We start from the raw sequence: 14,182 nt of genomic DNA on the forward strand, positions 1-14,182 counted from the left end.
TAAATCAATAATTGAAAATTTTAATCCCAAATTGTATATAAAGGCATTTTTTAAATTTGAAAATAGATATAAATGGATAGCATTTAAAAATGATAAAAATAGATTAAAAATGTTCTTCATACCAAAAATCTAATTTATATATATATATATATATATATATATATATATATATATATATATATATATATATATATATATATATATATATATATATATATATATATATATATATATATATATATATATATATATATATATATATATATATATATATATATATATATATATATATATATATATATATATATATATATATATATATATATATATATATATATATATATATATATATATATATATATATATATATATATATATATATATATATATATATATATATATATATATATATATATATATATATATATATATACATATATATATATACATATATATATATACATATATATATATATATACATATATATATATACATATATATATATACATACATATATATATATATATATATATATATATAAATGCTATAAATGGATAGCATTTAAAAATGATAAAAATAGATTAAAAATGTTCTTCATACCAAAAATCTAATTTATATATATATATATATATATATATATATATATATATATATATATATATATATATATATATATATATATATATATATATATATATATATATATATATATATATATATATATATATATATATATATATATATATATATATATATATATATATATATATATATATATATATATATATATATATATATATATATATATATATATATATATATATATATATATATATATATATATATATATATATATATATATATATATATATATATATATATATATATATATATATATATATATATATATATATATATATATATATATATATATATATACATATATATATATACATATATATATATACATATATATATATATATACATATATATATATACATATATATATATACATACATATATATATATATATATATATATATATATATATATATATATATATATATATATATATATATATATATATATATATATATATATATATATATATATATATATATATATATATATTTACAACACAATACACTCATGTACTCACACTTATTAAACCCTGTGAAAAGTAGGCGGGGCCATCTCCATCTGTGTACTTGCTCTTCCTTCATTTTTTTTAGAATTTCCTCTCTCACTTCCAACTTCATTTTTTATACCTTTAGATACATTTCTTCTTGAATTTCATTAATAGACGTCAAAATAAACTTAATTTAGCATTTTTTTTCACTAAATATTTTCTTTATTTTGAAATAATTGTCTTTTTATGCGCATATAAGCCGTACCCTCGATTCAGTCATCATTTTTTTTGTCTGACAAATGCGGCTTATATACGAGTAAATACAGTTTGCTCACACAAAACACAGTTAGGTGTGTGTATACCTTTGCCATGTTAGATCAAAAGAAAGCATCTGCCATCTGCTCGCTGTCTTCCAAGGCTAATTAACCGCAACTACAGGCAAGCACGCACAGTGTACAGGGTAGCAATTAGCTTCTGCTCTTTGATTTTGTTTATGTTTCTTGTTTTTTATTTTTTGGGTGTTTTTCCCCAAAATAGCAAAATGCTCGGACAAATTAAGGAAAATGGGGAGCGATTCATCAAAAAGAGTATCATTCTCATAATATCGATTAAAAAGTTGTGTAACACAATGTCTAACCACAACTACTTTTTCTACTACTACTACTACAGCACCTTCTCGTTCATCTATAACACAACCCACTATTACAAATACAGTTTCCTCTACTAGATGTAAAACACCCCTACTACTTCTACAGCTTCATCCATGATTACTACTACTCCTACTACTACCACTACCACCACTACAATCACTACTACTACTCCTACTACTACCACTACCACCACTACAATCACTACTACTACTCCTACTACTACCACTACCACCACTACAATCACTACTACTACTACTACTCCTACTACTACCACTACCACCACTACAATCACTACTACTACTACTCCTACTACTACCACTACCACCACTACAATCACTACTACTACTACTACTACTCCTACTACTACCACTACCACCACTACAATCACTACTACTACTACTCCTACTACTACCACTACCACCACTACAATCACTACTACTACTACTACCACTACCACTACTACTACCACTACTACTACTACTACCACTACCACCACTACAATCACTACTACTACTACTACTACTACCACTACTACTACTACTACTACTACTACTACTACTACTACTACCACTACTACTACTACTACTACTACTACTACTACTACTACTACCAATATTACTATCACTACTACCACTATTACCACTACTGATATTACTAGTACTGCTGCTACTACTACTACTACCACTACTACTTCTACTACTACTACTACTACTACTACTACTACTACTACTACCAATATTACTATCACTACTACCACTATTACCACTACTACTTCTACTACTGCTGCTACTACTACTACTACCACTACTGCTGCTACTACTACTACTACCACTACTGCTGCTACTACTACTACTACCACTACTGCTGCTACTACTACTACTACCACTACTACTTCTACTACTACTACTACTACTACTACTACCACCACTACCACCACCACTACCACCACCACTACCACCACCACTACCACCACCACTACCACCACCACTACCACCATCACTACCACCACTACTACTACCACTACTATTACCTCTATTACTACCACCACCACTACTACTACTACCACTATTACTACCACTATTACTACTACTACTACTGCTACAAATATTACTACTTCAACTACCACTACAGCTTCATCTAGTGACTATATAACCCAACCTCCTATTAATACCACCACAGTTGAATCTAGTAGATGCATATCCCTTACTACTACTACTGCTACTACTATTACCTCTATTACTACCACCACCACTACTACTACTACCACTATTACTACCACTATTACTACTACTACTACTGCTACAAATATTACTACTTCAACTACCACTACAGCTTCATCTAGTGACTATATAACCCAACCTCCTATTAATACCACCACAGTTGAATCTAGTAGATGCATATCCCTTACTACTACTACTGCTACTACTGTTTACACCACTACAGCTCCATCTATTAGATCATAACCCAATGCCCTAATACAAATACAGCTCCCCCTCCGAGTTGTAAAACACCCCCCTATTCTTACTACTACTACTACTACTACTACTACTACTACTACTACTACTACTACTACTACTACTACTACTACTACTACTACTACTACTACTACTACTACTACTACCCCTTCTGTTTCTACTCTAGTCTAACATAATCCCCTACTACCTCTCCCACCACCACCATGTTTTAAAACATACCTCAAACTATTTTTTTAAGTAAAGCATTTTTTAAAGAGACACCTTATAGCTTGGAAAATACAGTAAATAAGTGGCATTGCAGTATAAGCCATTTTTTATTTGTTCAGAAACCAAGAACAAACATAGGTTAAGTACAGATTAAAGTACAACAGGCTAAATATGCATCTGTTAACATAACCACTTTACAGATAGCTAACGCAAACACACACACAGTATTTTAATAATGTCCTCCCCGTGACGCGAGTCAGCACTTGAGTGTTTATTTTACGCGAGAGAAGCATATCATTTTGGAATATAATAACTCAGACCATCACATTTGCATGCAAAGCCACATAAAGCGGCGCCATCAAACATGGCGCTGAGGGCAATTAAAAAGACGGATGGCCAACGGCAAATTAAATCAAGACCTGCTTACGTCATTGGCTGTCGTAAATCAAGGGGGGGGGGGGTCCAAGGGGGTTTTCAACAAATCATTGAAATTACTTCTTTTATTTTTTTGCGAGTGATCATTTCCAACTTGATTTCCTGTTTGTTTTAGGCCTAATTTCCTATTATTAATTAATATTTTGCTTTTAATTGGTGTATTTGAGTGTCATAAATAAACAAGTAGTCACAGTATAAAGAAGTAGCAATGTGTACCACAACAAACAGATCAATAAATAATCGATAGGTCATAAAAATAACTAATCAATAAATAAATAAATAATTAGTTATATGTAGTCAACAACATAAATAAGTAGAGAAGTGCATACAGAAAAATAGATACATAAATAATCAGTAGATATGAACAATAAATAATAATCACATAATTGATAAATAAGTAATGAATAAATGTTTTTAATTTGTGGATTATGACACTATCCCCAACTACTACTACTATTACTATTACTATCACCACTGTTTCTACTACTACAGTTCCATCAAAGGAATGTGAAACTACTACATGTATTTTTTACTATTACTGCTACTACTGTTTCTACTACTACTGCTACTACTGTTTCTAGTACTACTAATACCGCTACTGCCACCACTGTTTCTAGTACTACTAATACCGCTACTGCCATTACTGTTTCTACTACTACTCATACTGCTACTGCCACTACGGTTTCTACTACTACTATTACTGGTACTGCCACTACTGTTTCTACTACTACTAATACTGCTACTACTGTTTCTACTACTACTAATACTGCCACTACTGTTTATACTACTACTAATACTGCTACTACTGTTTCTACTAATACTGCCACTACTGTTTCTACTACTACTAATACTGCTACTACTGTTTCTACTACTACTAATACTGCTACTACTGTTTCTACTACTACTAATACCTCTACTACTGTTTCTACTACTAATAATACTTCTGCTACTGTTTCTACTACTAATAATACTTCTACTACTGTTTCTACTACTACTACTACTAATTCTTCAACTTCTGTTTCTACTACTTCTAATACTTCTACTACTGTTTCTACCAATACTGCTACTACTGTTTCTACTACTACTAATACTGCTACTATTGTTTCTACTACTACAACTACTGTTTCTACTACTGTTTCTACTACTACAGCTACTGTTTCTACTACTTTTTCTACTACTACAGGTACTGCCACTGCTGTTTCTACTACTAATACTGCCACTGCTACTACTATTTCTACTTTTACAGCTTCCGCTACTACTGTTTCTACTACTAATACTGCCACTGCTACTACTATTTCTACTACTACAGCTACCGCTACTACAGTTTCTACTACTACAGCTACTGCTACTTTTTCTACTACTACTGTTACTGCTACTACTGTTTTTGCTACTACTTTTTCTGCTTCTACTGTTTCTACTACTACTGTTTCTACTACTGCCGCTACCACTACTACTGTTTTTACTAATACAACTCCATCGAGGGGCTCTATAACACCATCCCCTGCCTTTTAAAACTGCAAAATCTCAACCGGACCATCGAGAAGCACATTCGAAATATATCTAAAACATCTTTCTTTAATGTCTGCTAAAATATTTGTACCCTTTAATGAATAATTAAAGTGCAAATCCAACATAAAGATTAACGAAGGGAGATAGACGGTAAAGTGGAAAAGAGTAATGAAGCTCGGAAGGACACGTCAAAGGCAAAATTTGACAAAAGAATGGAAATTTTGCGGGTCGGGAAGGGGATGGGGGGGGGAGGGGGGGTTCTTAGAAAGATTAAAGGACAAGCACCCCCAGGAGCGTTGGGGTCTTCAGTTACGCTCCCGGCCTTGTCTCCCCAAATGCCTTTCGGTTCTAAATTTAGAGTGTTACACAACAGAGTTGCATCATCTGCCAACATACTTTTTTTCTATTTAATATATCTTTATTCACCCGAATTCACTGCCATGTTTCATCTCCAAGCCCACCTCATAAAGATGTATTTTTTTTGTAATAGAGTTAAGACGGGTGAGATGCCTCAATGTCATTTTTGTGGTCACGAAGGTGGGATAATATATCTAAATTGTGATATAACGGGATACTTTGTTTCAATTGCTCAGTTTTTAAGAGGAAAACTTTAAATGAACATGTTTTGATATAAAAATTTAAAAAAATCCTGAACATTTAACGTTGTTTGGACTTTTTTAATCCCAATTTTTTTTAGAATCAAAAATATTGAAAAATATTTATATATAAATATTTTAGAAGAAAAGTATTTACTCTTTTGCCCTTTTGTTTTTTAATGTAAATTGACTTTTAATCAATAATTAATTTAAATAATAATTTAACAAGATAAGATTATAGCATAAAATTTTTTTTAGTAAAAATAATAATAATAATAATAATAATATGTTTTTAGTAAAAATAATAATAATAATAATAATAATAATAATAATACTAATACTAATACTAATACTAATACTAATACTAATACTAATACTAATACTAATACTAATACTACTACTACTACTACTACTACTACTACTACTACTACTACTACTACTACTACTACTACTAATAATAATAATAATAATAATAATAATAATAATAATAATAATAATAATAATGATAATAATAATAATAATAATAATAATAATAATAATAATAATAATAATAATAATAATAATAATAATAATAATAATAATAATAATATGTTTTAGTAAAAATACTACTACTACTACTAATAATAATAATAATAATAATATTAATAGTATGTTTTTAGTAAAAATAATAATAATAATAATAATATGTTTTTAGTAAAAATAATAAGAATAATATGTTTTTAGTAATAATAATAATAATAATAATAATATGTTTTTTAGTGAAAATTATAATAATATGTTTTTAGAAGAAATAATAAAATGTTTTTAGAAGAAATAATAAAATGTTTTTAGTAAAAAAAAAAATAATAATAATAATATGTTTGTAGTAAAATTATAATTATAATAATATGTTTTTAGTAAAAATAAAAATAATAATACGTTTTAATGTAAAAAATAATCTATAGACTAAAGGTGACAGTAGTTAAATTGCACATTTACTTATTGTTCAAATAAAAAAATCTATAAATTAAATAAAACTTGTCCGTTCGTCCTCTTGGCAAAAAATATCTCACCGTCCCCATTCTGGCGACATGTTGGAAAAGGACATTTTCCCGTTCCTAGACCCCAAACGTCATCTTTTCAAATATTTTAAGACGCCATATTGAAGTCAAGGAGTGAACGAGGCAGATCAAAGGCAAGCAGCGAGTTTTATCTGCAATGCTGTAAAAGAGTCAGCATAAATTGTCCCGCCGCAGCATGCAGATTTTCCGGGAATCTGCATTCCGCATCGGGCCGTCCGCCAGCCGTTTTCGTCCAACGTAGTACTTTGTAGTCATTCAGTCCGCAAACCTGCAGATTTAAATCTCTTCTCCACAATGGAAAGTCGGTCAACTTCAGTTTACTTCTATACCTTAATTTCTACACTATTTTAGAATTTGTTTGACATATAAGGCGCATCAGATTATAAAATGCGGTTGTGGTGTAGTATTAGTAGAGGATTGTGTTATATATCTACTATATGAAGTTGTAGTGGTGGTAATGGTGGGGGTGTTATACTTCCATTAGATGGTGCTGTAGTAGTAGTAGGGGGTTGTGTTATAAACCCACTTGTTGGAGCTTTAGTAGTAGTGATAGTAGTAGTAGTTGAGGATTGTGTTATATATCTACTATATGAATTTGTAGAAATGGAAATGGTGGGGGTGCTATACATCCATTAGATGGAGCTGTTGTAGTAGTAGAGGAGTGTGTACTGTAAATCTACTATATGAAGTTGTAGTAGTACTAATGGGGTGGTTATATATCCAATAGATTGAACTGTAGTAGTAGTAGTGGAGTATGTTATAAATCTACTATATGAAATTGTAGTAGTTGTAGTAATGGGGGTATTCTACATCCACAGGTTGGAGCTGTAGTGGTAGTAATGGTAGCAGTGGTAGTAGTAGTGGTAGCAGTAGTGGTTGTAGTAGTGGTAGTAGTGGTAGTAGTAGTGGTAGTAGTAGTGGTAGTAGTGGTAGTAGTGGTGGTAGTGGTAATAGTGGTAGTAGTAGTTGTAGTAGACAGTTGTGCTGTACATACACTTAGATGGAGCTGAAGGGTACTCCTTTGGTCACTGGACGTTTGGTCGCCGGACGTTTGGTCGCCTGGACATTTAGTCGCCAGATGTTTGACAACATGACAGTGAGTTTACTGTTGAAATGGGCTCTCAAAATTATATTCATGAGAGAACTTAATATATAAATATCTACTGTTAAGACCGGCTCTCAAAATTATATTCACCTGGGCGACCAAATGTCCAGCGACCAAACGTCCAGGCGACCAAACGTCCGGTCATGGTTATACATCTACTAAGAGGAACTATAGTGGTAGTGGCAGTAGTAGGAGGGGTACTAGTAAGGGTCGTGGTGGTGGTACTAGGAGTAGTAGTGGTAGTGGGAGCAGTAGCTGTAGTAGGAGGAGGTACTATGGCAGTTATACATCCACTAAGCGGAACTGTAGTGGTAGTAGGAGGGTTTGTAGGAGGAGGGTGTTATACAGCCACAACTGTAGTAGTTATAGTAGTTGTGATTCTTATTTTGATGTACATTTTGTGTATTTTCCAGATTGTCCAAATGAATCCCATGACTCAGCTCTACTACAAGAAGGTGAGTCCAACCACCCGGGTGGTCTAAAGTCCAGATTCACGGCCATTTTGTTCCCCCAAGGCGACCTACTCGCCGTACCGCGACCGCATCCCGCTGCAGATCGTGCGGGCCGAGGTGGAGCTGTCGGCGGAGGAGCGCGCCTACCTGACGGCGGTAGAGAAGGGCGACTATGCCGGCGTTAAGCACGCCCTGCGGGAAGCCGAGGTCTACTACAACATGGACGTCAACTGTCTGGATCCGTTGGGCCGTAGCGCGTTGCTCATCGCCATCGAGAACGAGAACCTGGAAATCATGGAGCTTCTCCTCGATCACGGTATCTACACGGGCGACGCCCTCCTCTACGCCATCAGGAAGGAGGTGGTGGGCGCGGTGGAGTTGCTGCTGTCGCACCGACGCCCCAGCGGCGAGAAACAGGTAGGCGGAGTTACTTCTTAAGCCAATGGTTTGTTTGTTTTTTTAAGGTAGCGCTAGCTAGTTTAGCGCTATTTTTTTGTGGTTAGTGCCTTGGGTGATAGTTCTGAGATCAAGGTTTCATATTTAGGTTTGGACTTCCCTATATGGACTTGAGTGGGTTTTCTTTGGGTACTCCAGATTCCACCTACAGTCTAAATTTTACTTAGCTATGAGTGGTTAGCGCCTTGGCTCACAGGTAAGAGAGCGAGGTTTCAAATCTAGGTTTGAACTTCCCTATATGGACTTGAGTGGGTTTTCTTCGGGTACTCCAGATTCCATCTACAGTCTAAATTTTACCTAGCGAAGAGTGGTTAGCGCCTCGGGTCACAGTTAAGAGATCCAGGTTTCAAATTTAGGTTCGGACTTCCCTATGTGGACTTGAGTGGGTTTTCTTCGGGTACTCCAGATTCCATCTACAGTCTAAATTTTACCTAGCGAAGAGTGGTTAGCGCCTCGGGTCACAGTTAAGAGAGCGACGTTTCTAATTTAGGTTCGGACTTCCCTATGTTGACTTTAGTGGGTTTTCTTCGGGTACTCCAGATTCCACATACAGTCTAAATTTTACCAAGCTATGATGGCTAGCGCCTCGTGTCACAGTTAAGAGATCAAGGTTTCAAATTCAGGTTTGAACTTCCCTATATGGACTTGAGTGGGTTTTCTTCGGGTACTCCAGATTCCACCTACAGTATAAATTTTACCTAGCAATGAGTGGTTAGCGCCTCAGGTCACAGTTAAGAGATCGAGGTTTCAAATTTAGGTTCGGAATTCCCTATGTGGGCTTGGGTGGGTTTTCTTCGGGTACTCCAGATTCCACCTACAGTATAAATTTTATCTAGCTATGAGTGGTTAGCCCCTCAGGTCACAGTTAAGAGATGGAGGTTTCAAATTTAGGTTCGGACTTCCCTATGTTGACTTTAGTGGGTTTTCTTTGGGTATTCCAGATTCCACCTACAGTCTAAATTTTACTTAGCTATGAGTGGTTAGCGCCTTAGCTCACAGGTAAGAGAGCGAGGTTTCAAATTTAGGTTTGAACTTCCCTTTGTGGACTTTAGTGGGTTTTCTTCGGGTACTCCAGATTCCACCTAGAGCCCATACTAGGCCATCTGGTTGGAAAGTCTAAATTTTACCTAGCTATGAGTGGTTGGCGCCTCGTGTCAAAGTTAAGAGATCGAGGTCTCAAATTTAGGTTCGGACTTCCCTATGTTGACTTTAGTGGGTTTTCTTTGGGTACTCTGGATTCCACCTACATCCTATAATAGGCTAGCTAGTTGGATAGTCTACATTTTACCTAGCTAAGAGTGGTTAGCGCCTCGGGTCATAGTTCAGAGATCGATGTTTCAAATTCAGGTTTGAACTTCCCTATATGGACTTGAGTGGGTTTTCTTCGGGTACTCCAGATTCCACCTACAGTTTAAATTTTACCTAGCTATGAGTGGTTAGTGCCTCGGGTCACAGTTAAGAGATCGAGGTTTCAAATTCAGGTTTGAACTTCCCTAAGTGGACTTGAGTGGGTTTTCTTCGGGTACTCCAGATTCCACCTACAGTTTAAATTTTACCTAGCTATGAGTGGTTAGCGCCTCGGGTCACAGTTAAGAGATTGAGGTTCCAAATTCAGCTTTGAACTTCCCTATATGAACTTGAGTGGGTTTTCTTTGGGTACTCTGGATTCCTCCTACATTCCATGCTAGGCTAGCTTGTTGGACAGTTTAAATTTTACCTAGCTATGAGTGGTTAGCGCCTTGGGTCATAGTTAAGAGATCAAGGTTTCAATCCCAGTTTCGGACCTACCTGTGTGGATTTAGGTGGGTTTTCTTTGGGTACTCCGGTTTCTTCCCACATCCCAATAGCATCCATGCTAGGCTAGCTGGTTGAACACTCTTAATTGCTTAGCTATGAGTGTTAGCATGAATGGTTGTCGTGCGATTGGCTGGCGGACAATAAAGGGAATCATGCCTGGTGTTTGCAGTTAACTGTGATAGGCTCCAGCACCCCACGCGAACCTAATAAATGTATAAAAATGATTTAAAAACCATTTCAAATGCAAGGAATTACAACTAAAATACCGTCATTTACCACATTGGGTGAAAAATGTTATTCACTGTGAAATTTTCATGTTAAAACTATTGTTTTGCAACCTTATTTTGGTTAAAAATATATTTTTTTAACATTTGTGGTGAACAAGCTTGTGAAAAGTTGCAAAAGTAAAACCTTTTGATGAGCAAATGAAAAAGATGAAATATGAGGGAAGCCAGAAAAAGACATAAATGAGGAAAGGCTTTTTCTTTGATGTTAGAAGTGTGTGTGTGTGTGTGTGTGTGTGTGTGTGTGTGTGTGTGTGTGTGTGTGTGTGTGTGTGGCGCCTGTTTTGTTAAGTTTTGTTTTGCTGGGTTACAACATTTTCTTTATATTTATATGTTCATTTTCTATTTCAAATATTATTATATGAATTATTATATATAATAATTCCCCCCTTATTACATATAATATTTAGATTTGGAATTTGTGTTTAGGATTTAGTTTCTATGGTGACACTAATTTAGTTTTAATATTTAGATATAATATTTAGATGTGGGATTTAGATTGAAGAATTAGATATAATATTTAGATGGAGGATTAGTGTTTACATTTACGATTTGGATTTATTATTTAGATATGATGTTTGGATTTTGGATTTTTTTATTTAGGGTTTTGTATTAATATTTAAATGTGTTTGGGATTTAGATTGAAGATTTAGATATAATAATTAGATGTAGAATTTGTCTTTAGGATTTAGTTGTAATATTTAGATATAATGTTTAGATATGAGATGTGGATATAATATTTATATATAATTTAAATTTATGGTTAGATTTAATATTTTGGAGTTTAGTTTTAATATCCAGAATTATTAAGATTTTGTGTTTAGGATTTAATTTTAATATTTATATATAACATTTGGATTTAGGATTTAGATTTAATATTTACAATATAATATGTGGATATAATATTTTGATTTCGGATTTCTTTTTAGGGTTTAGTTTTTTTATTTAGATATATTTAGATTTAATATTTAGATATAATATTTAGATTTTGAATTTAGATTTAATACTTAGATAAAATATTTAGATGCACTATATATATTTAATATTTAGATATGATATTTCGATTTCAGATTTATATTTAGGGTTCATTTTCAATATTTAGATATATTTGAACTAACATTTAATATTCAGATATAATATTTAAATTTACAATTTAGATTTATTATTTAGATATATTTAGATTTTGAATTTAGATTTAATATTTAGATATATTTAGATTTTGAATTTAGATTTAATATTTAGATATAATATTTAGATTTTGAATTTAGATTTAATACTTAGATAAAATATTTAGATGCACTTTATAGATTTAATATTTAGATATGATATTTAGATTTCAGATTTATATTTAGGGTTTATTTTCAATATTTAGATATATTTGAACTAACATTTAATATTTAGGTATAATATTTAAATTTACAATTTAGATTTAATATTTAGATATATTTAGATTTTGAATTTAGATTTAATATTTAGATATATTTAGATTTTGAATTTAGATTTAATATTTATATATAATATTTAGATTTAAGATTTAGATTTAATATTTAGATTTAGTTTTTCTATCTTTCTACTATATAGATTTAATATTTTGATATGATATTTAGATTTCAGATTTATATTTAGGGTTATTTTCAATATTTAGATATAATTCAACTAACCTTTAAAATTTAGATATAATATTTAAATTTACAATTTAGATTTAATATTTACATATATTTAGATTTTGAATTTAGATTTAATATTTACATATAATAATTAGATTTAAGATTTAGATTTAATATTTACATTTTGTTTTTCTATCTAGGGTTTAGTTTTATTATTCAGATATATTTTGGTTTAGAATTTAGATATAATATCATTTAAATTTAGCATTTAGATTGAATATTTAATTATAATATTTAGAGTTAGAATTTATGATTAGGATTTAGACTTAATACATATTTAGATATATTGAGAATTTGCATTAATGTGTCTGTGTGTCTTTGTGTGTGTGTGTGTGTGTGTGTGTATGTGTGTGTGTGTCTGTGTGTGAATGTGTGTTTGCATGGGTTCCCACCTGGGGCAGCTGTTCTCTCAGTCCTAATCACATCCGGAGAAAAGTGCTAGATGAGATAAAGAAGGCGGGGCTTCAGAGGGGGTTGATGGGAAGCGGCGGGTTAGACGAGGAGAGCGGAATCTCGCATGAGGATGCGGGTGTGAAGAGGAGGACGCGGCGGGGGTGGGGGGGGGGGGGGTGGGGGGACAGGAAATGGAGCGAGTGGCAGTCAGATGAAAAGGACAAGTGGAGGTTCGGCACCCCCACGGAGAGATGAAAGACTGCGTGTCTACTCGTCACACTCTATTTTGCCAGCTGATGCGATTCAGCGCAGTTTTTTTTTGTGTTTTATGGGAGCGGACAAAAAACAATATACATATATAAGTCGCAGGCCCATAAAAAATGAATATTGTCAACCTCGGCCAATCACAGCGGCTTGTCAAGTCATTCCCTTGATTATGAACAGATAACTTTTCTTGGTAAAGAGACGTCTCAACAACCCTCCATCCATAGGTTGACTCCTCCCCCCTAGAAGATTGGCTCCTCCCCCAATGTGTTGGCCACTCCCAGAATGAGTTTTAAAGGAGGATTAAAAGAACTGGATTAAAAGCGCGGAAGATTCCGTTTTTTATAGATCTAAAACAATGTTTATTTTAGCTTTTTTTAAATTGTTTTTAGATTTTACAAAATTATTTTTGAACTAAAAACATAGAAAAATGGATTGAAAAATAACAATGATTGATTTAAAAGGGGGAAAATAAGGAAATTTAATATACGTCTATACTCTTCATTTTAATTTGATCCTAAAACTGAACTGGATTAAATATTTTAGATTTTTTTTAAATATATTTTTAGAATTTTACAAAATGATTTTTGAACTAAAAACACAGAAAAAAGTTGATTAAAAAATTACAATTATTGATTTAAAAGGGGGAAAATCAGAAAATCTAATATACATCTATACTCTTCATTTTAATTTGATCCTA

General features: G+C 32.4%; 1 protein-coding gene across 1 annotated transcript in view; it reads left to right on the forward strand.

Annotated features, from left to right (window-relative positions):
* LOC144213945 (short transient receptor potential channel 5-like) overlaps positions 1–14,182 on the forward strand; it is a 45,119-nt gene that overhangs the window by 10,003 nt on the left and 20,934 nt on the right. The window contains exons 6-8 of the mRNA XM_077742669.1: positions 5,898–5,944; positions 8,583–8,624; positions 8,685–9,038. Coding sequence (XP_077598795.1) covers positions 5,898–5,944; positions 8,583–8,624; positions 8,685–9,038 — 443 coding nt within the window. The remainder of the gene's footprint in view (positions 1–5,897; positions 5,945–8,582; positions 8,625–8,684; positions 9,039–14,182) is intronic.

This window comes from Stigmatopora nigra, chromosome 20 (genome assembly GCF_051989575.1).
Source record: "Stigmatopora nigra isolate UIUO_SnigA chromosome 20, RoL_Snig_1.1, whole genome shotgun sequence".
Classification (NCBI taxonomy): domain Eukaryota; kingdom Metazoa; phylum Chordata; class Actinopteri; order Syngnathiformes; family Syngnathidae; genus Stigmatopora; species Stigmatopora nigra.